General features: G+C 39.1%; 1 protein-coding gene across 1 annotated transcript in view; it reads right to left on the bottom strand.

Moving 5' to 3' along the window:
* The window catches only part of LOC140729787 (septin-7), a 131,007-nt gene extending 109,361 nt beyond the window's left edge, over positions 1 to 21,646 (bottom strand). Inside the window, exon 1 of the mRNA XM_073050007.1 lies at positions 21,535 to 21,646. Within this exon, the coding sequence (XP_072906108.1) occupies positions 21,535 to 21,571 (37 nt within the window). The 5' untranslated portion in view covers positions 21,572 to 21,646. The remainder of the gene's footprint in view (positions 1 to 21,534) is intronic.
* Positions 21,647 to 23,468: the final 1,822 nt, after the last annotated feature.

The following is a 23,468-nucleotide window of genomic DNA, read 5'->3' as shown; positions in this document are numbered from 1 at the left end:
ATTATGTCACATGGGAAGGGAATCAAGTGCTATCATCCATACTAAAATAAAAGGTATGGCTGACCTATACACAAAGTTAAGCAACAACCAAAAAAAATAGCAAAAGCTCTTGGCTTCAAGTTACATTTGCCTACAGTTGAACCATGTTTTGATCTGATACTCAAGCGGACATTTACTAAAAGAACAATCTGAATATGTCACGGTTGAACAAAAATATTTTTATGAACTACCTGCATATACTACAATTAATGTGACTCGTTATCAAATTTTGCTGGTCATTATTTTAAAAAATTTTATATTCTCGATTCCTTCTCTGCTAAAAACCCATACCAGGACCAGATACCCGTAGAATTTCAAGATACAACATTATTTTAACACAGAAGGTTGCTCAGATACAAGTGTCCTTAAAAGGATGTAATAGAAGGTGAATGCTTAATAGGATTTTAAAGAAACGCAAGATTAATTTCTTTTCTTAAATTTTTTGTTTTTTATATCACTATTTTTATTGCAACACCAACAAATTACATTCAATACAACCAGTTGCCGATTACATTTTGACTGTTTAACCCAGCCACCCCAACCCTCATCCCCATCCCCCTCTCCACTCCTCCCCCCCACCCATCTCCCCTCCACCAACCAACTGAATAGTGGTGCATACACAGACAGAGCATTCCTATTTTAACAGAAGATATTTTAAGTTAGATATCAAATTTGTCCACATTAAGATTGTGTTTGGTTGTGCATCATTTACTCTTGCTGATGATAATTCCAGGTAAGAAATGTCCAAAAAGTTCCGAAGCCAGTGAGTACTTGAAATATCATGAGGAGGTTTCCAACGACGACAATCTTCTTAGCTGCAGTCAAGCCTGCCAGCCAGATTTTGCATGTTTTTTCCGTAAGGGAAAGGTGAGAGTCATCATTTAGAAGATGTACAGTGAGGTCCATTGGTAATTGTACCCCCGTTAGTTCTGTAAGAGTACTGATAACCTTCCCACACAAACAAAAAACCTCTAGACTTTCCCATACAACATGAATAAAAGAACCAACGGTTCCGTGGGGGCAAAATGAGCAATATGGGTCAGGAACCAGTCCCATTTGATGTCTAATTCTCAGTGTTAGATATGCTCCATGACAAAATTTCAAGTGTATATACCGATGATTTGGGTTTTTCAAACCACCGGTAGTATTATCCCAAATCACATCACAGTCTAAGTCTTGTCCCAATTCAGATATGTCCCTATCCCAGGCTTTCATTCCTGATGTGGGCATATATTTCTGTCAGTTTAATTTATCATAGATATATGACACTATCTGTCTTGGAGCACTCTGTATCCAACTTAAAATGAGATGGTCCAAGATTAATTTCTTTAATTTATCTTGTGAATTGGAATGCTAGTTCAACTTGACTCCAACACTTCCATTTTCATTTCCTGACAACCAAGCTATAATTTTGTTAAGTTAAATTATTACAAACCAAAATATATTTAACAAAACCACATACTTAAATCACACCAGGAGAAAATCAAATTGCTGAAGTTTCAAGCAAGTGGTCTCCAAGCACATTATTTTACTTCAGCAGATCGGAGCTCAGGCCTAATTAAAGAGCTGACAGTGTCTAACAGCTTCTAAAGAGAATTAATAAAGTTCCAGCTCCCCTCTGGCCTCTGGATATCCTTGCTACTATTAAGTACAAAACCTTTCCCAAGTTCTGAATATTCCACAGTAGACATGGCATTTCATTGCTGACTTTCATTCAACTCAAAAGACCACATTATAGCTAGAAACAAAACAATCTTTAATCTTCCTCCAAATAAAAATGGAACATCTTGTTAGTAAAATCACTTCCTGAAACAGCACATAATCAAAATGGCTTATTCAGAAACCTAATCTTTCTACTATCAACAGGTAGACAGTCTTAATTGGATGACGAATAACTAAGCATATTTCCTTTAAAGGAAATTTCACACAGCAAAGGAAACCACAAATTCTGGCGACTACTAAACCCATTTTTGCTTCATAATGTGGAGGGGGAGGGGCCAGAAGCACAGAGGAAATGCAAAAACAGACACAAAACAGGATTATCCCACCCCCTCCAGTCTACTCCAATCATTTCGCATTTCCCCCTCCCCCCTCTACTTTCAAATCTCTTGCTATCTTTCCTTTCGGTTAGTCCTGACGAAGGGTCTCGGCCCAAAACATCGACATGGTTTCTCCCTATAGATGCTGCCCAGCCTGCTGTGTTCTACCAGCATTTTGTGTGTTGTTGTTGTTTGAATTTCCAGCATCTGCAGATTTCCTCGTGTTTTCCCTCAACTGCTATTAATGCAGCTCTCACCTGCATCTGCTCAATTTCCTGCACATCTGCCCTCACTCCATGACTACCAGCCCCAACATAAGGGGGATAGAGTTCCCCTTGTCCTCACCTGCCACCCCATAAGCCTCTGCATCCAATATATCATTGCCTACAACTTCCACCATCTTCAGACTGATCCCACCAGGCACTCACTTTCACTTCCCCACTTTTCACAGGGATTGCTCTCTCAGCAACTCCCTCATCACTTCCTGCTGTCCAGACACTTTCATCCCTTTTCCCATTCCCACACTGGCATGTCGGCCCACAAACTCCTCTACTGCCAAGTTGGCACTCAGTGCAGATGAGAAGAATACCTCTTTTTTTATTATTTTAGTCTGCACCCTGAAGGCATCAACATCGATATATCTTACTTCTGGCAACCACTCCCCCTCTGTCTCCTTTAACCCCTCTCCTTCTGTTTTCCCTCATTCCTCTGACCCCTTTACTCAAGATATAACCACTACCCACACTTTCACCCCCTCTTGTTCCCCACCTCATTTCCTTTATCCCACAGTCGACTGCCCTCTCCTTTCAGATTACATCTTGTTCAGCCTATTCTACCTATCATCTCCCAGCTTCTCACACCACTGCAACTTACTCCCACCTAGCCATTCCCTCTAACCTGGATTCACCATTCATCCCCCAGCTTGGGCTTCTACACCTTCCCTCACTTTATTCTGGCTTTTACCTTCCCTGAGTACCGCCAGCACTTTCTTCTTGTATTGCTCTAGACTTCCATCATCTGCAGTCTCTCATGTATCCACAATGCAAAGGAACTTCGTTTTCAGCATTTTCTAGTTTTATTTCAGATTTCCAGCATCTGCAGTCTTTTGCTATTCAGCTTCAAAACTTATCCTGAATATCCATAGTGATGTTTTGTTCAAGATCTTAAATTTCATACTTGTTATTTCAGTACAACTCAGCTTTCAATTTTTTTTTTCAGAAGGCCACTGAACACAATTTTAATATTTTAAGACCAGAATGAGTGGAATATTGTTCCAATAATACCAATTTCTCAATGTATGAATGATAGTTAAGATTTCAATGTTAGTTCAGACTTTGTTAGATTTTTTTTTAAATGGCAGAAAGGGGAATTAACTCCTCAACTAAGATCCACACTTCAACTTGGCAACTCTTGCCTCACCCCTCCCCCGCCTCTTCCTCCTGGCCATCTTTCCTCTAATCTTTCAGGGCAGATGAAAGGACATGTTCCAAAATGTAAGTTGTCTGTTTCTCTGCACAGGTGCTACCTGTCCTCCTGAGTTTCTCCAGCAGCTTGTTTCTTATTCCAGTCTATAGTGCAATATTCATGTGGGTAGTCCATTTAAGCTTCTATTAAATGGGTTTATTTTCAGCAGAATTACAAATGAAATTAAACATTGTGCCATCATAGATCTTCCCACTGCCATTCAGTATTTATGGATAGTTCTCCCTAGTTCACTCTTCTGTTCTACCAATGTTTACAATCCTTTTCACCCATCTAACACATGCAATTCTACCTCCCATGCCACTTTTCAGACACTAACAACTTCTAGGCAACACAGTAATAACTTTCTGTTTATTACGTGGTATTCAGTCCTCATACTGTGAAATCTAATTCCAGGTTCTAATTGCTTATCTCTATTCCCAGCCTCCTGCACTGCTCCAACAGTATAACAGCACAAGTGAAACTGAAGAACAAATTTACCAATTCAGTATATGACAGACTTAATATTAAGTGCACCAATTACAGATATCAGCCATTCATCTTACATTTAACATTCCAAGCATCTAGCTTTCTCCCCTCACCCACACCCCCCAACCTCAGATTTTATTCGTCTTCCTCAAACACAGCTTTTACCCTTCAAAAGCCTTTAACTGTCCATCACTCACCTCACCAAGTTGCTCTCTCTTCCTAGTTTCACTCCACTGTTTGCCAGTTTTGAATTAAATTTTAACTTACCCAGGTCTAATAAAAAGATAACTGCTTGAAAAATAAATAATTTCTCACTCCATGGATACTACCTGAGCAGTCTCTGCACTTGCAGTGCTTTGTTTCTGGATTACTGGCAAATGTTTTTATTGTAGTGTCAAAAGACACCTTCTATGTTCCTCATAACTATGAGTAGATCATTTGGATGGGAGTTAACCATACTGGACCTCTCCTGCTTCTTATGTACATGATGTAAACATCATTAGCTATTATAAGTGTACAGCAATAGCTGAGCTAGAAACAGCTAAATCTTCGGCAAAAAATGCCAACTGGTCCCATGATCTTTTCTGTATCTTGTGCTCTGAACAATTGCTTGATATCAGATGCAGTTAGTTGATTGGATTAGACTGGCAGATGTGACAAGGTCAATGGGAGAAAAAGCAATAGATAATCCACTTGTAACTTCTAGATAAAGATGGATGAAAATGCGTTAGCCTCATCTTTGGCAGATAGGGATATCCTTGGAATTGCCAACTTCAATTAAATGTAATGTGTCATGCGATAAATTAAATTTCAAGACGTTCAATTGAACATAATGCAGAACCGAGAACAAAGTACTTGGAAACAATAATGATCAGGATTGGTTAAGATGATTTTGAACTAATTGTACTAATAAATTAGCACTTTTGCTACCAGTAGCCCTTTCTGCAAGTGCATATAAACTCTCTTTTAAACCACAAAACAGAGGGCTAACCTACACTCTAGTCACTCTTTAATCCTACTCCGAGCTTGGCTATGCTAGTTAAGTACAAGATTAGTTTGAGGAACAGCACTCAGCTTACAAATATTCACATTCCAGACTTCCTGGGTCAATGTTGGCTTCAGAAATTTCTAGCTGATAATAATCCTAGCTTAATTCTGAGTGGCATTTTCAAAGTGCCATTTTGCTCCTAATCCCAAATTAATTTGACTTTCTTGTTTTCCTTTCTTCCCATCTGTGAGCTGGCGTTGTGCTGTCTCATTCTCCACCACCTCCATTTCTATTGAATAAAAACGTAACTGTTTCTCACCGCACAAATGCTACCTGACTTGCACAGTTCAAGCATTTTTGTTCTTATAAGACCATTAAAAAAAGTAGCAGAATTAGACCATTTGGCCGATCGAGTCTGCTGTGTAAAAAAAACAGAGCAACTCAATTATTAATGCGCAACTGAAACAGAATGAGGCAAAATATAACCATCCCTCTCAAACTGAACTTGTGAATGGATCCATAATCCACTCAAGAACCATTTAACATCTATTGTTCAGACAGGAAATATCCATGTTGTTTTGTTCAGCTAAAGTTACTTAATATCTGAGATGTGACATTTGACAATCTAAAAAATGCAGGAAGTTTCTCCACCCAGAATACTGAAATCAGTGCCAAAGGAAATATATCAGAACCATTGTGCATTAGGGAAAAGTTAACTTCAGATTCTTAATGAATCTGAATTTTTTAAAAATCAAAAATTACATTGGACTTTACTGAAATATTTATAAAACATGTAATTTTGATTTCATCTTTGCAAAGGAAATAAGATGTAATATTACTTTGCTTTAAAGTTTACCCTTCAAAAGTTTACATTTGGAATGTGGGTGGCTGCTTTAAAATAACATTAAGTGACCATTCTCAGGTATCAGGTATCTAAGAGCATCTGAAAAATCAGATCTAACACCCACAAGATGCTGGAGGAACTCAGAAGGTTAAGCAGAATCTATGGAGGGAATGAACAGTCAATGTTTTGGACCAAAACACTTCAAGATTTCATTGGAATTTCAGGTGATAAAAGTGAATGTAGCCACAGGAACAAAAATGATGCAGTTTCTAGTTTATTTTAATATTTTTCCCCCCTTGTGACCCCAGCTACAAGTGCATCAAATATGATGCAGACACATTTATTTAGCCTGCTCTCAAATCTTCAACAATTTCCTTCATTCATCAATTTAATCCAATCTCAAGTCTCTGATTTCATAATTTAACTCCAAATCAGAATCTCTTCCAGGTATCTTATACTACCTACTCTCCCCACAATAGCTACAGACAGTCTATCTAGATAGTCTCATCCCTTCTTAAAACAATTACATTCACAGCTTTTGTAAAGTTAGATAGATAGATAGATCAGCTGGTTGAGTGGTGCCGCAACAAGTTTGCACTCAACATCAGCAAGACCACAAAATTTATTGTGGACTGCAGGAAGAGGAAGTCAGGAGAACTTACTGAAGGCTCAGCAGAGTAAAGGGTGAGGTCTTTGATAATGCTGGTTGCTTTACTGAGGCAGTGAAAAGTGTGGACAGGGTCCATGGAGGGGAGCCTGAAGCTGTCATATGCTGAGCTGTGTCGAGAACTCTGCAGTTTCTTGTAGTCATGGACAGAGCAGTACCAAGCTGTGATGCCTCATGATCAAGTACTTTCTACAGTATATTTATAAAAATTGAGGGTGAAAGGGGACATGCTAAATTTATTTACTCTACTGAGGAAGTAGAGGTGGTAGCCAGCTTTCTCAGTTGTGGCATCAATATGACTGGAGCAGAATAGACTCTCAACCCTCAAACTCAACACCAACCCCTTCCTGAAGTTAATGATAAGCTCTTCTGTTTTGCTGATATTGACAGAAAGTATATTATCATGACACCATATCACCAAGCTCTCCATCAACATATTAGAGATATTGTCTTCTATAATGGTAATATCAACAAACTTGTAAATGGAATTCGAACAGAATCTGTCTACATAGTCACAACTATACAGGGAGTAAAGTTGGGCACTGAGGACACAGCCTTATTGAGGTGCAGTGTTGAGAATAATTGTGGCAGAGGCACTGCTGCCTATCTTCACTGATTACTGCCTTTCTTAGTGACTAACAATACTTTCTTGGGCATATTTAACAAATTTCATACTGGCCAAGCCTTTTGCAGCTATGAATGGTCCAGCAAATATCAGGGAAGTTAAAATTTCCCATTAATACTACCCTAACATTCTATCTGTAATCTCTCTCTATACACCTGCTCCTCTAATTCCCACTGACTATTGGGGTGGGTGGGGGAAACTGTTACAATACAGTCCCATCAAGGTGAACATACCCTGGTTTCTAAGTTTAACCATATGGCCTCTCTGGGTAAGAGATTTCACAGGCATACTGTAGTATACAGACACGTTTGTAGTATCATGGTCAATCATCCCGTAAATTGGAAATCATCCAATTTCAAACTGTAAGCAGTATTATGATTTCACTCACAATGCTAGTTCGAGCCAAGCAATTATCAATAACTTAGCAACTACCATATAGATTACATTTACATGAATGTTCCACAGGGCACAGAAAACTATTCTAATGTTAAGTTCCCACGCAATAAAGTCATTGCCTCATCTCAAAGATTAACTTGCCAAACAGAACAGACATCATTTATAGTTAAACGAATGTGGCCACCCTGTCTGACCCAAACCCCTTTTCTCAGATATTACACCATTACAATTATCAGCTGCAGTTAACTTTCAAAATCAAATCAAATCCACAAAATTAATTTCAGTCTGAGATGTTCTGAATGTTCCAATAGTGCCCCAAGTTTGCAGTGGTGTAATACAGCTCAAAACCAGGCCTCCTTGCATCCAGCTGATCTTTGCCAGTGTTTGTGCTACAGAAAAAAACTAAATGCTAGAAACTGAAAAAAAGTGCTGTAAACACTCAGCAAAGTCAGGCAGACTTTGTGTAAACAGAAATGTCTCAGGTTCAAGATCCTTCATCAGAAGAGTCTTCTAACATCCTATTCCTTTCTCCCCTCACTTTTTAAACCCCTTACAAAATATTGTTGTGTCCTTTCTCATGTCAACTTGAAATTAGAAACATTAGATTGATTTAAATAATGTAAAGCAAAAAAGAAAAATAAGACAAAGGCAGATTAAAAATTATTCATATGCTTTGAATTTAAGAGGCAAAATGGAAAATATATTGTGAGCTTCATCAAAATTATATGGCGTGAGAGAGTGAGGTCTATGTCCATTGGATACAGCATAGTAGTTAACTTGACACTATTACAGCTCAGGGTGTTCCAAATTTGCAGTTCCATTCCGGCACCATTCTGGATGGAGTCTCTGTATGTTCTCTCCATGGCATTTCTCCATGTCCTCTAGTTCTCTTCCAAAGTCCAAAGATGTACCAGATAGGTTAGTTGCTCACTGCAAGTTGTCCCATGATTAGGTTAGGGTTAGTTGGGCATTGCTAGGGTGGCATGGGGCCAGAAGGGCCTACTCCTCATAAATTGCTGAATAAATAAATGAAGTTCTTTTTAATCATGTCTCTTTTCAGGATCACATTGTCCAGTTTAATGGAATTATTTCCTTTGTTTTAGCAGAGTCATCACAAATATCTAACACCATCTATCACTAGGAATGATCCAACTTCAACCGTTTATACTCCTGGAGTTCAACAATTTTGCTGATCTGAAAAGTACATTTCTTTGATTACTATTTTGCTTCAAATAGAATGGGGTTCCAATGACTCCTCCCTCAGTTGTCAATAAATTCTCACCTTTAGCCACAAGGTACATCTCTTGTAGGCACTATTCAAGTGACAGGATAAATTTATTTCTTCATAGAGGTTTCAAAAAGGAATCTACCCTCAGTCAACAACAAAACATGGATAACTGACTTACTTCCTTAACTCACAGGGATGTGAACAGAACACTCTTAGCTAAAATTCATTTGTTGAAGAAATAAGTCTGAGATATTCAAGTACATGATTCAGGATTACATACTGCATATACTCCTCAACCTTTCCACCAGTTTCTCTTCAACAAGGTCTCTAATAACTAAATGACAATTAAATGATTTCCATTTTCAATATATTCTAAATTACTTACCCACAACCATCAATGTGAATTCAAATCCTCTCTTCACAGACTTTCTGTACACTTGATTAGGAAGGTTTGCAAACCCCACATATCCTTCAAGATTCTTTTGTTGCTATAACATAATAAAAAACAATTAGTTTCAACAACAGAAACAATGAATACAACACTCACACCAAAACAAACTCAGCAGTAGAGAGCCAAAACTTAAAATGACAATTCATATACAACACGCTGCGTCAAGAAAGCCAGACAATTCCACATCAAGTAAAGTTGGAAAAAAGACAGGTCAGGTTTCAAATACTTACCGCTGTTGTAAACCCATAGTTCCAGAGTCCAGAGATGGTCACAAAACATCCAAGTGGCACAGTGAGAATTGGAAATAAGATGCAGTATAATAGCCAGCATCGTCACCAACAGCATGAAACAAAAAGAAAATGTTAGGCTTCAAATATAACTACTGTACATCACTTACTCTATATTTAAACATATTAAAACCACTCATACATTTCAAATGTCTGGAAGTTTTGTTGGAACTTTGTAAAACTCTAGTTAAGCCCCACCTGGAATATTGCATACAGTTCTAGTCACCCCATTATAGAAAAGGCGTTGAGGCTTTGGAGATGGTGCAGAAGGTTTACCAGGATGGTGCCTGGATTAGAGGGGGTTTACTCTGGAGCATCAGAAGCTGAGGGGGGAGATCTGATAGAGCTTTATAAGATTATGAAATGCATAGATACAGTAGACAGTCTATTTTTTCCAAGGTTGAAATACCTAATACCAGAGGACATTCATTTAAGGTGAGAAGAAGTAATTTCAAAGGAGATGGGAGAAGCAAGTTCCCCCCCCCCCCCCCCCCCACCCTCACAGTGTGGTGGGTGCCTTGAATGCACAGCCTGGGCTGGTGGTAGAGGCAGATACATTAGGGACTTTTAAGAGACATTTACATAGGCACATGAAAATGAAGAGATATGAAGAGATTAGTTGATCACTTATTTAATCAGTAATTGATTAAATTACTGATTAATCAATTCCTGTGCTGTACTGTTCTATGTTTCACAATGACAGCAATTTATATAAATTTTAAAATGTATTCTCTTACTCCTCATAATTCACAACACAATCAAGTTCAAATTAATGACAGTCAGCCCTACCCCTCATCTGCAATACTGCAAGATTTAACAAAACGAGTCACCTTAATTTTCAGTCCAGAAGGGACCTTTTAGCTCTGGAGTTGGATGAAATCATTCATTGGAACAGCTGTACATGACTGGCATTATGCAGACTACCAGCTCATAACTGCTTATCTTACACTTCCCTAATATCCCATCTTGAATTTCCTGAACTATGTTAGTCATTCTATTCTGGAATTAGCCTGTAACCACAACAGCAAGAAAAGGTTTTTGCCAACACTATGGACCTTTAAGGACCAATGTCACACTACTTTTTAAAATCATTTGTTAAGTGCATATTTGCTCCATTAGATCCAGGATGAAGAGCTCCAAAGTGTTAAGAAATAAGAACAGGAGTCAGTCATTCTCCAACTCAAGATCACCATACACTACAATCAAAGTTGAATCAATTTCCTGTACTCTCCTATAAACAGAAAACTGGAAGTCACAAGCAAAATGCAAGCAGAAGGCCATTCAACATTCAAGCCTACTGTCCTATGCAATACAATTCTGGTTCATCATCCCAATATTGATCCTACTTTTGCCACAAAATGCAACTTCAACTGCCCTCTGTGGTTGAGTTTGAGATTTTCACTCTCCAGTGAATTTCTCATCTTACTTGGTAAACCGTACTTAGCTTATCCCTTGTCCTTGGGCTATGATGGCCCTTAATGGACCATTTTCAGAAGTTGCATCGTAACTTCCAGCATCTAATCTGCCCAGTCTTATTAGAATTTTGTAGGTTTCTATGAGATCCCTTCGCAGTGTTCTAAACTCTAGTAAACCTAAGCCTAAATGACTCTTTTCCTTCATACAACCGTGCTACCATCCCAAGAATCAGTCTTGTTAAATTTTGCTGCACTTCCCTACAGTGAGAGCATCCTTCCTCTTGGAGACCACAACAAATTTTCACAGTATGACCTCACCGAAGTATTGTATAGTTGCAGTAAGGCAGGCCTAATCCTGTAGTCCCTTCTCTCACCATGAAGGCCAACATATCATTTAGCTTTTGACTGCTAGTTTCATCTCCACATGTCACAGCATACTTTCTACTTTGTCCCCCACTGGACCACATGGTCACCTTCCTTCGAGTGCCATAAACTCCTACCAGTTGCAATATTGACTAAAATTAGTATTCCACACAGCCAGATCATAGAAAGGATAAAAACGCCTGAGGAATTTTTAAAACTCAAACAGAAGTTCCTTAAAAAGAAAGGAAAAGCTCCCCATTCTGAATCACTGCCAATTAGCTCGTTAGCTTCTTGTTTACAAATCAAATCCCACATTGTGAAGCAAATTTCTTCCACTCAGAAGTTTTTTATAATTTGTTACCATACTGCTAACTATGGCTCACATTTTAATGGACAAAAGGACCTTAGAATTGAAGAAATCACCTCATCTGCCAGTTGTTTTTCTCCAATAGACTAAAATCACTAATATCTAACTGCAACATTCATCTTATACTATTACAAATATAAACGCAGATTACCTAAAAAAAATCTGAATAATTAAGATGCTATACAAGCTGCTGGAAATATTGACAAATTAATTTAGTCAGAAAGTTGAAGACCAATGAAATAAATATAAACAATGAACCAAACTCATCTGATCAATTATTTCCCTTGGTCTATTCAATTTTCTTAAAATACAAAATTTCATAAATTTCAATTCAAGGTTACTTCAGGTAGAAGAAAGGCAGATGAATACTTGAAGATGTCTTTGAGGCTACAGATTCCAATTAGAAGCTAAATTTTCCATCAATGTAAGCTTTTCATTTGCTCAAATGTATTTTATATACATATATAATATTAAAAAATAAAAATAAATATATACATTGAAACATGGAGAAATGCATCATCTGCATTAACTAGAACACCCAAGAATTTGCAGGGCCAGTTCAGAAGAGTGGCCACACATTCCGGCACCAACATTGCATTTATTGACAAGATTTAGCAAAAATCAGATCATTCAACCAAAATCTTGTTTGAACTACAGAAGCTGAAAGCTTACAGCAGGGAAAGGCAACAATAAATCATTGTTAGCACGAGAACAGGCTTGAATCTAATGTATACGATGACAAACTTCCACAATTCACAAATTCAATATGCTTCTTTAACTCTTGCTGGTTCATGATTTTGAGGGGCTACATGAATTAACCACAGGAAAAGAAACTGGTACTGTCCATGTGTTAATTGTTACTTTGAATGGGCAACATGTCTCCCAAAAATTACCAAGCTTCTGATGCCAAGTTCATCCTCCTAGCAACCCAGACATAACATTTCTGTTTTGCCTATCATTCAGTGCACTTTCCATTTGATTAGGAGCAGACACTTATCCAAAAGCCAAGCCAAGTTTTAAGGATTAACAGTTATTAATCAGAATCAGGTTTATTGACGTGAAATTTGCTGTTTTGCAGCAGCATAGTGCAAAAGGATTAATATGATAGTGCTCACATGTTCATGAACAGCTCAAATATCTAATGACAGAGATGAAGCTGTTTTTGAATCTGAGTGTGGGTTTTCAGGCTCTTGTAGCTTCTACCAGATGGTAGTTCCGTGAAGAGGGGATTTCCTGGATGGTGAGAGTGCTGAGTGGATGTCACCTTCTTGAATCACAAACTTTTGAAAATATCTTTGAAAGGCGGTGGGGCAGGGGTAAGGACTGTACCCATGATGGAGCTCAGTCTACAATTTCTGCAGCTTCTTACAATCTTCTGCATTGGAGGCTCCATGTGATGCAGCCATTCAGAATGCTCTTAAGCATACATATATACAAATTTGCAAGAGTCTTTGTCGACACACCAAAGCTTTTAAAACTCAAGCTGCTGATGTGCCTTCTTCATGATTGCATCAATGTGCTGGGCCCAGAACAAATCCTCCAAGATGCTGACACCCAGAAACTTAAGGCTGTTCATCCTTTCCACCACTGATCCCTCAATGAGGATAGGTGCATGTTCTTCCGACTTTCTCTTCCTTAAGTCCACAGTCAATTCCTCAGTATTGCTGTTATTGACTGGTTGAAGTTGGATTTTTGCAACACCACTCAACCAGCCAATCTATCTCACTGCTGTATGTACACCTCATTGCCATCTGAGAATACCAACAGTAGAATTATCTGCAAATTTATCAATGGTGTTTGAGCTGTGCTTAGCCACACAATGAGTGTACAGAGGGCAGATTAAGCGCACATCATTGAGCCACGTCTGTTTTGAAAGTCAGGGAGATTTTAATCACCAATCAGTACTGAATTCTCCCGTGAAGAAGTTGAGGTCTAGGTGCAGACGAAGGTAGGGACCCAAGTTTAGAAGCTTAGTGGTTAATACTAAGGGGATTATGGTATTGGACACCAAGCTATAATCAATAAACAGCAGCCTAACAAGCATAGCTTGTTGCGTAGGTGCTCCAAAGCAGAGTGGAGAGCCAGTGAGTTTGTGTCCACTATAGATCTGTTGTGGTGGTTGATGAATTATAGAGGGTCTGGGTCCAAGGCCTTACTGAGGAAGGAGGTAATTCATAGGCATAACCAACTTCTCAACAGCAGCTGAGAGTGCTACCAGTAGATAATCATTGAAGCAACACATCATGAATCGAGACAATGGGCAAGTAGCCCAATTCTTGACACCTGCCCACTGAGAACTAATCTTGCAACTGGTAATCCTGAGTTAAGATTAGAGCATGAGTTCCCTCAAAAACTCTAGCATAACTGATCAAAGTACTGGTACATAACAGCTCGACACAATTCAGGCCTTAATTATTTCCAAGAGACTACTTCTATAAAAAGTGATCAGGTCCCCCACTCTGCCTCTAACATTCCTGAGTAAACAACCCAGGTTTGTCCAACTTCTTGTTATAGGTCATACCCTTCAATCCAGGAAGCCACCTGGTGAAGCTTTTCTGATGCCTTGACGTCCTTCCTGTGATGTTTTTCTTTTTGCTCCCTCATTGGACTGGATGGTATGCAAACAAAAGCCTTGCATTGCGTCTCAATAAATACAACAATAATAAACAAATACTCAAGTGCATAACCAAGGGCAATACTGTGCCCAAAATGTGCCAGACTTCCTTTTATTTCTACTTCATTATTACAAACACGTAGCAAATTACAAAAGCTTGAACTTGAAAACTGCTTTGAAAATACAAGAGAATTTGTGTGAAGTCAGATGTTCTAGTGAGCCACTATGTTAGTTATAGAACGGTGGGGCCACTGCAGCCTCATAGCTCGGGTAACCTAGGTTCAAACCCAACCTGCTTTTCTGTCTGTGACGACTTAGACATTCATTGAGTCCTTCAATTACTTCCCATATCCTAAGGTTCACTGGTTGGTAGATAATAAATGTTGGTTGGAAGTACAACATAATATGGAAGTACGATCAGGGTTAAGTTGATGGGCATGAAGGGGAACAGACATAGGGAAACAATTATGAATGCTGGTGTAGATTTAATGGGCCAAATTGCCACTTACGCAAGGAACAACAAGAACCATAGGTAATGTGATATGATTGCTTTTGCTGAATTTTATCTAACTATTTAAATCTAAACTGTATTTTCCTGTAGAAAATAATTTCTCAATTATAATTAGGCTTCTTTTAGCTTTGCCATTAGACAAACTAAATTAATACACAGTGCAAGTGCAACTACTCTGTTGGGATATACGAAACCATTAATTAAAATCATAACTCCATTAAGAAATTATTTAACTGAAAGCCAAGTCCTCTGCAATCGTCCTTGCACAAAGTGATCTGCTAAATGTATGGCCAGAGAAATTTTGTTTTTGTAGTCAGAGAAAACAATGCCAAACCATACATAGAAGGACATTTACAATGTTTAAAGATTCTCCAGTACATAAAGTTTAAGAGTAACCAAAAGAAAATCCACCTGAAATCCTAAACTGCTTGAATTAATTTACTACTCAATCAACCCAACTCCCAACTTAAACATTTATAATCTGTTTTAAAACTAAAAGTGACATTCTCTTTCACTAGCCAGCTGAACATAACCCAATTTCCAGAATAAAGATTTAAAAAAAACAGAATGTAATCTACCGAACAACGGCACACTGAGGATAAGGGAAAGCTTAAGTCATCACTTAAGCTGGCAATGATAGACATGACCTGAAAGTTTTTCTGCAAGACCACAAGTGAAGCATCACAAGAACTGTTTATTCAAGGCAGATATAATAAAGGATACCATTCCAACATTCTGCAAGGACTAACTGCAGAAGTTTTCCCACCCTGTGCAATTCAGAACATCCAGAATACCAGGAACACTCTGCACTTCAATTTTGTCAGCTACCAGAGTGAACATTCATTAGTATTGTTACCAAGTGCCACAAAATAGAACACAAGACAACAGGCCCAGTATAATCTACATATTCAACCCCCACAAGATTTTTACTGTGAGAACTTCAAGGAAATAACCAGCCTGAAGAGATGGCAAATAGTCAGGGACTAAGATCAAGAAAGGAAAGGAGAAATGAAACCAGCAAAAGGGAGGTTGAGGGAGATTGTGAGGGGGCCAAAAAGAAGCAAAGGGAGTTAGAGAAAGGAAAATTGTAGGGTAGAGAAGAAAGCTTTGAGAGTACGGGGAGGGATTCTGGGCCGAATTAAGCAAGACCTGTTACCCAGGGGAAATTAATAAAACCATTGGTGCATTTGAGTAAATCCAGAGAAGCAGTAAAGGGAACAGATGAATTGCTGCCAAAGTTAAACGAAGGGTAAAGACTTTATATGGAACATTAATGTTGGCATGGACTGGCCTCTTTTTAAGGTGCAAATGTTATTTTTTAGTTCATAGAATATTTAGAATATAGGAGATAATTTCGCCCATGCCAGGTCTTTAATTCTACCCTTCAGCATTTTCTCCATAACCGGACAGATCTTTCTCACTATTTATTCAATTTCTTCTTTTAGACTATATTAGAGCCTTTCTGCAGGTAGCACATTCTAGTTTTCAATAATTTTCTGCAGAAATATTTCTTCGTGTCACTATGAATTGTCTTCCCTTTTATTTTGTGTCTATTTTGCTATTCTTGCAACACTCAGCCTGATTATTCAGATGATATTACTACAATTCTAATATTTTAGAGGTCAGTCTTAAATTTGAGCCTTATTATAACCAAACAACTTAAGCAGGGCTTTATATCTAAATGAATACAACTCTGATCATCTTAACTGACATTTACCAGCCACTAACTCTCTTGCCCCAAACCAACTAAAATTATACCCAGGATTTCAGCTGTTGAAATTTTTGCCCACTGAAGATGCAAAAATGCTCTTTAACCAATTATTTTTCATCTTAAAGAGACAGTATGCTTCCTTAAGTTTTGCCTTAAATTGCATTACATCCTGATGGAATTCTCGTAGTGAGCAAACAAACTAAAGCTTCACACTATTAAACAATATACTAGAATTTAACCAGATGGAATGGTAGAACTTTGTATCCTCTTTTCAATCCAGTATCAAAAATGGCTCATGCTACCAACCCAACAGAATCTACATGTGCATGCACGGTAACTCAAGAAAGACAATCATGGAGAACAGAAGCATTCAACAAACTGGCACAAGTTCCATTTAACATAGCAATAATGTACAAGTAGGTTATAAAATTAAAACTGGCAAAGCATGGAGGCATTTTGCTTAAGAACAAAAGGAGTAAAAGCTACTAAGGCAGGAAGTTTCAGAAAAAAAAATCCGAAAGCTCAACATTAACATCTGAAGGGAAATTGATTATTTTTTAGTAAGTGCAAAAAAAACCAAAATTATGGCTCATTGAATCATTGTGTCTCTAAAATCCAAAGGCAACAAGTCCAACAAAAAATGTCCAGTTATTCAAGCCTAACTGCAGCAGTTCAATAAAGTTAACAATCACATTTCCCTACTTTTATAAGGAAGCTCTTACATAGATCAGTTTGGACAGGGGTTCAAATGTAGACCATCTCACAATTGACCTTTTAGCTATATTAACAAATTGCATTGAGAAAACCTTCAATGCCCCAAATCTAATGTAGTATCTCAATAATAAGATCAGTTTATGAGTATTTCCTCCTAGTGCCATATATCTAGTTACAGTGGTACTATGGTCAATACACCTCTAAGGTTTGATAAATCTTCATTCTATTTTTACTATCTTCAATTATACAATATACTCTTAACTTTAATCATCATTGATAGACCAAATGTAAAATTCAAACTCAAATTGGCTAAATAACAAGACCTCAACTTTGCCAAGAATTCAAATATTGCACTCCACCTAAGATTGCCAAGGCTGCTGTTTTAAGTAGTGGATCTTGAAGAATTTAGTTCCAATCTGAAACATGCCACCAAGAGAAAGAGGGAGAGAGCGAGAGTCTCCAAGTGAGAAGAGAAACCAGATTTTAAGGGCACAAATAAACAAAAATGCTGGTTTACAAATTCCCATATCTATTGCTAGTGCAAGAATACCAAAAGGAAAGGTGTTGCAGCTGGTCTGCCAGACATCACAGTTTACTTTCTACAGCTGTAAAAGCTTCATACAACTGCACAACTACACAAATTGAACACACCTCTACTGCAGGGTGCATTTTGCTATATAAACTGATCCATTGCCTAGCTTAAAGACAAAGAAATATGTTGAATAAACCATTTCAATGGGGCACAAGACTGTTTATTTTGTAAAAACTACATCCAGTATCTGGCACAACCATATACCCTCTCAGGTACTGGAACATATAGGAAATTAAATTCTGCAACCCAGTGAATTCCTTTTAAAACTGAATCTAACTACTCTCCTTGCAAATAGCTCCATCCAACCATAACATCTGTATTGATGAGTTACTAAAGCTTGTTATAACTATGAAACTAAAGCATATTACATTGTAAGAAACTGACATAATAATCAAAATTATAACCTACTAGGTTCAAGAAAAAAACATAAGGCAAACTAGGAATTTGGTTTTGCCGAGCCAACGGAGACTGCAGATGCTAGAATCCAGAGAAACAAACAATCTGCTCAAGGAACGCAGTAATGATTGAAACCATGAGGTTGAGCAACATCTGTGGGCAAAGAGAAATCATAGACGTTTTGGGCTGAACCCTACAACAGGATGCATCATAACCCCACTTTAAAAATTTAATTAAAATATTTTTAGTACAGTTAATACTAAAATCAGAATCTCTGAATTTGGAACTGTAGATGCTGAAAAAAATCAGTTAATGAATATGCATTTTACACTTGAATGATCATTGTTTAGCATTAGGATGGCCCTATTGAACAAAACAGTTTAAAATATGAAATGAGAGTCATCTGCATTGACTTCAACATGAGATGACGTATGAAAAAGTAAATTAACCTCCACAGAAGTATTTTAAAGAAATCAGTAACTGTAGCAGAATGGCTCAAGATTCGTTTTACAGATAGGTAAACTGAAGGAAGTCATGTGGTTTGCCATGTCTCAAATGCTTAGCAGGTCTCATAACTGCAGCTCTCCACTGCATTCACATTTCACATTCTTTCATGGCATACAGAGTTTAAACATTTTCAAAGAATCAATGTGGACTAAAATAATACAATTATTTGAAAATCTGATCAAGCAATACTTAAAAATCATGATAGCTAATGATCAATAAACCGAATCCTTCATAGGCTGCACAACTGCCACAGGAAGCCTTTCATGATGACAAGCTGACTAGAATTGAGTAAGCATATGGGCTGGCATACACACACACAAAAAAGGAGCTTGTATAAAATCTTTACAAATCAAACATTAGGTCTCCTTGCCAATGCTTTTTGCAGTTCATGGTGGACGTTTCAGGAAGGATGTCGGGTCTTGAATTTGCAGAAGATTTGCTAAATGTATGCAATATATATTAAAATTCATTTATATGGAAAAATAGAGATATTGGCAAAAACATACAGTAAGATACATAGATAGGTTAGATGAGTGAGCCAATCTGACAAATGGAATACAATATAATGCTGTCCACTGTAACAGGAAAAACAAAGGTTATTCACTGCAGAGTTGAGAGATATGGAAGGATTTGGGTAATCCAATTCATGATTCACAGTGAAAAAGTAAAACAAGTATCAGGAAAGCTAACACAACTTCTTGTTAATTTTTGAAGTGAATTGAAAAGAAGTGCAGGGAAGTTGCACTTAAGTTGTAAACGGTACTGGGGAGAAAACATTCAAGAGTATCATATGCATTATTTTAAATGGAGGATGTTAATGCGCTGGAAGTGGTTCAGAGGTTTACTGCAATAGTAAAAGAGAAAAACTGCTAGAGGAACTTAACAAGTCAAGCAGCAACAGGCTGGCACAGCAGCATAGTGGTTAGCACAACGCTTTACTGTACAGGCAATCAGGGTTCAATAAAGAGTTTGTACATTCTTCCCATGAACTGGGTTTCCTCTGGGTGCTCTGACTTCCTCCCACAGTCCGAAGACATACTGGTTGGAAGGTTAATTGGTCATTGCAAATTGTCCTATAGTTAGGCTAGGGTTAAATCAGTGGGTTGCTGTGTGACATGGCTCAAAGGGCCGGAAGGGCCTACTCCACAATTTATCTCAATAAATCGGGTGGAGGTGGTAGTGGAGCAGGATCTGACAAAAATTCACATCACAGCCCTGCATTTACTGGACTAATATCTAGAATGAGCAGGTAGTCTTGTGATGATAGATTGCATAGGCTTGGCTTCTATCTTCAGGAGTTTAGAAGATCATGAGTTACCTTGAAAAAAAATACAAAATCTGGAATGCTCTTGGCAGGCTGGGTCTGGAGTTGATTCTTGTGAAAAGAATCTAAAACTGAGGTCACTATTTAAAATCTAGCCACCTATTTAAGTCAGAGACAAATCAAAACTTCTCCAGTGATGAGATTCATAAGATTCTTGCTGAAAGGGTGGTAAAACCGGAGACTATAAGACTTATAAAAGTCAATAGTAGAAACACTGTTGGAAAGGGGTTGAAATGCTAACAGAAGGGAGAGGGGGACGCAGAGTGGAGATTACTGTCCGACAAAACTACTTCCTTCTCATCTGAATGTTTGCAGCAGTATTGCTAGAGAAGGACGGGGTAAACAGGGCATTCAAAACTAAAAGAATTTGTGAAATGTTAAGGAAAGCGGAAACCATTTCTATTGACAAGGTGGTTGAGAAAATGAGGACCACCAAGAACAGAGATTTATTATTGTACTTAGTCTGAGAAAGGGCATAAAATGTACTTTTAATAAGATCTTTACAGAAAAAAAATGGATTACTATTGGACAAGAAGTTACCAGATTATAGGAAAGTGCAGGGTAATCGGAGAACTCTGCAAAGATTCCAATGGCCTCCTATATTGGAAGATGCCACAATCTAAAATGTTCAGCTATCAAATTTATCCACACCACCCCCAGTAAATATTACAAACATAAGAACAGCAAATCATAAACACGAGAAATTCTACAGATGCTGGAAATTCAAAGCAACACGCCCAAAATATTGGAGGAACTCATAAGAATAGCAAATTCATTGCATAGTTCCACTAACAAAGAAATCATAAGAATTCAACACAGACTTCGTAATCAGATAAAAATAGGCATGTCACTCACTAGCAACTAATTCATTCATAAAATATAAAGAGTTAAGAGACAGACAAAACTTCGCGGAACGGACTTTGAGCTGATTTAAAAGAAGGACCTTTTCCTATCCTAAGTCTACACTTCGAAAACCTGTAACAAGTTGGGAATCAGGATGAAACTGTTCTTGTTTTTACGAGACCGCTTCCACGTTAAACAGGAAGGGAGGTATGTGTCTTCTCGATGCGGAACTTACTAGGCTGGTCTCACTCAGAGTCAACTCAAGCACAACGGACCGAGCGGCCCCTTCCTGAAGCCGCAGCCACAGATCATGCAGCCCGTAACGAACAAACGGCTGGGTGGGCCCCGCATTGCCGCCTTCACCCGGGGGATATGCATTCCGACCCAGCCACGGCACTAGCGGTGAGCCATTTCACCCCGCCGCCTGCTCTGACCTCAGCGGTTGGAACCGTGAAGAGTGTGGGGAGATACCCAGGCCCGAGGGCGCACCGGACTACGCAGGGCCCGGCCCCTCCCAGAGCCGCTACTCTCCGGCTCGCCGACAACAGTAGTAGCCGCCCGCTATCCAGCCCCGTTTCTCCTCGGAGTCTGAAACCACACTTAGCGCCCGGCTGAGCTCGGAGCACCCCTTAGACGCGACAGTCGTCCACCGGCAGCACTCACCCATGCTGGCAGCCGCAGATCTGTCACAGCCCGACATTGTGCTCTACATCACCGCCCGCCAACAGAACTCGCGACAGGTCCTACGCGAAACGAGAGTTCAGCGATGAAACGCACTCTCGCGGTGTTAGTGCGCAGAGGGCACTCTGGGTACTGTAGTTATTCGGTGGCCAACAGTTTTGATGAAGGGTCTTGGCCCGAAACGTCGACTATTTACTCTTTTCCATCGATACTGCCTGGCCTGCTGAATTCCTCCAGCAGTTTATCTGCGTTGCTTAGGATGTGCAGTATCTGCAGGTTTTCTCGTTTTTGTGACCAAAATTCCAGCCTGCTTTGCGCCAGCCCGCCAAACCAGGTCTGCGTTTGCGCAGTGTCTAAATTTTCACCGCCGGTTGAGGGGTGGTGGAAGGTTGAGGTTTGGGGCGGGAGGCAAGACCTTTCTGGAGGTGGAGGGAATGTGGAGGAGGAGGGGAGGTGGTTTAGGGTAGAGGGGAGGGGAAAGTGTTATGTGAGGGTTGAAGAGTGGAAATAGGGGAGGTTGAGGAGGCTGGGTTTGAGTGGAGGAGGAGGATACGAGAGGGAGATGGGTGGTGAGGAGGCAGAGTTTGTGGAAGTGGTGTGGGGTTATGGAATGGTTGGGGGTTGGAGGGGTGGGTTGGTGTAGCGGATAGGTGGATTTGGAGGAGGGTAATGGGAGGAGTAAGTGTGATAGAGAAAGGCTGGTTTGGGCAGGGGGCGAAGAAGAGATGGTTTCAGCAGAGGGAGGGATAGGGTGGGATGGTTTGGTGGAAGAAGGTTGGATGAAGTAAAGAGGGGGTAGGTAGGGTTGGGCAGGAAGTAAGTGGGGAGAACTTATGAGGAGTGTGTTGACAGCAGGAGAGGGTCTCCTGACAAGGTTTCCGGAAGCCATCGCCTCAGGACAGCACACATCAAGATCCCGTGAGCAGTTGTGAGGACAAATCAGGACCTCTGATTCCCTATCATGATTCTCAGTAGTGCTCCCTTGCTACCAATCCTTCCCAAAGTGCAGCGCTCACTCGGTATTGACCCTCCCACAGTGCTTGACCTATTTCAGATGGGATATCAAAAACCTCAGGCTCTCTAAAGTGGATATAGAAGCTGAGCAGTGTTTGGGAGAAAAGCAGAAAGTTGCTCCTGTAGACATGGCCCTTGGTCAATAAGCACTGAAGCAGCATCTCATCTTTATTGTTGGGATTTTGCAGTGCACCTTCCCCTGGCCCCAGCGATCCTTTGATATCTTTCATTGGGAAAACACATCCCAATCAATAAATATTTCCATCTTAGTACCAGTATTTGCTGATATTTGCAAACTCTTTTTTAGCATGCTGATAACAAGCTTTCCTATTGAATTTTTGCTCCACTCATGACTCTCTCAGTGTTGACTGTCACTGCAAATAGTTGTATGGCATGGTACAGAAATGCATTTTTCATTGCCTTTAGATTTTTAGACCTCCAGCAGCACCAGTATTATTGATTGGCTAATCAATGGTTGTGAACTCTTGTTCTGTTAAATAAATATCGTTGAAGCCTGTTAGTTATCAAACCAATCCATGAAATATTAGAATTAGGTTTGATAACACTGGTAATTATCATGAAATCTGTTGTTTTATAGCAGCAGTAGATTGTAATATATAATAATAAAAACTACACAATAAGGATATATAACAAAGAAAATTAAATACCTAGTGCTAAAAGAGAGGAAAAATTACTGAGGTAGTGTTAGTGGATTCATTGTCCAATCAGAAATCTGATGGTAGAGGGGAAGTTGTTTCTGAACATGAAGTGTATCTTTGGGTTCCTGCACCTCTTCCTTAATGTTTGCAATGAGAAGCCATGTCCTGGGTGATGGGATCCTTAATGATGGATGCCGCCATTTTGAGGCATCGCCTTTTTAAAGTGTTCTAAATGTGGGGAGG

The sequence above is a fragment of the Hemitrygon akajei genome, chromosome 1, assembly GCF_048418815.1.
Source record: "Hemitrygon akajei chromosome 1, sHemAka1.3, whole genome shotgun sequence".
Lineage (NCBI taxonomy): Eukaryota > Metazoa > Chordata > Chondrichthyes > Myliobatiformes > Dasyatidae > Hemitrygon > Hemitrygon akajei.
Note: the sequence above shows the minus strand (reverse complement) of the source record. Positions and strands in the feature narration are given on the sequence as shown.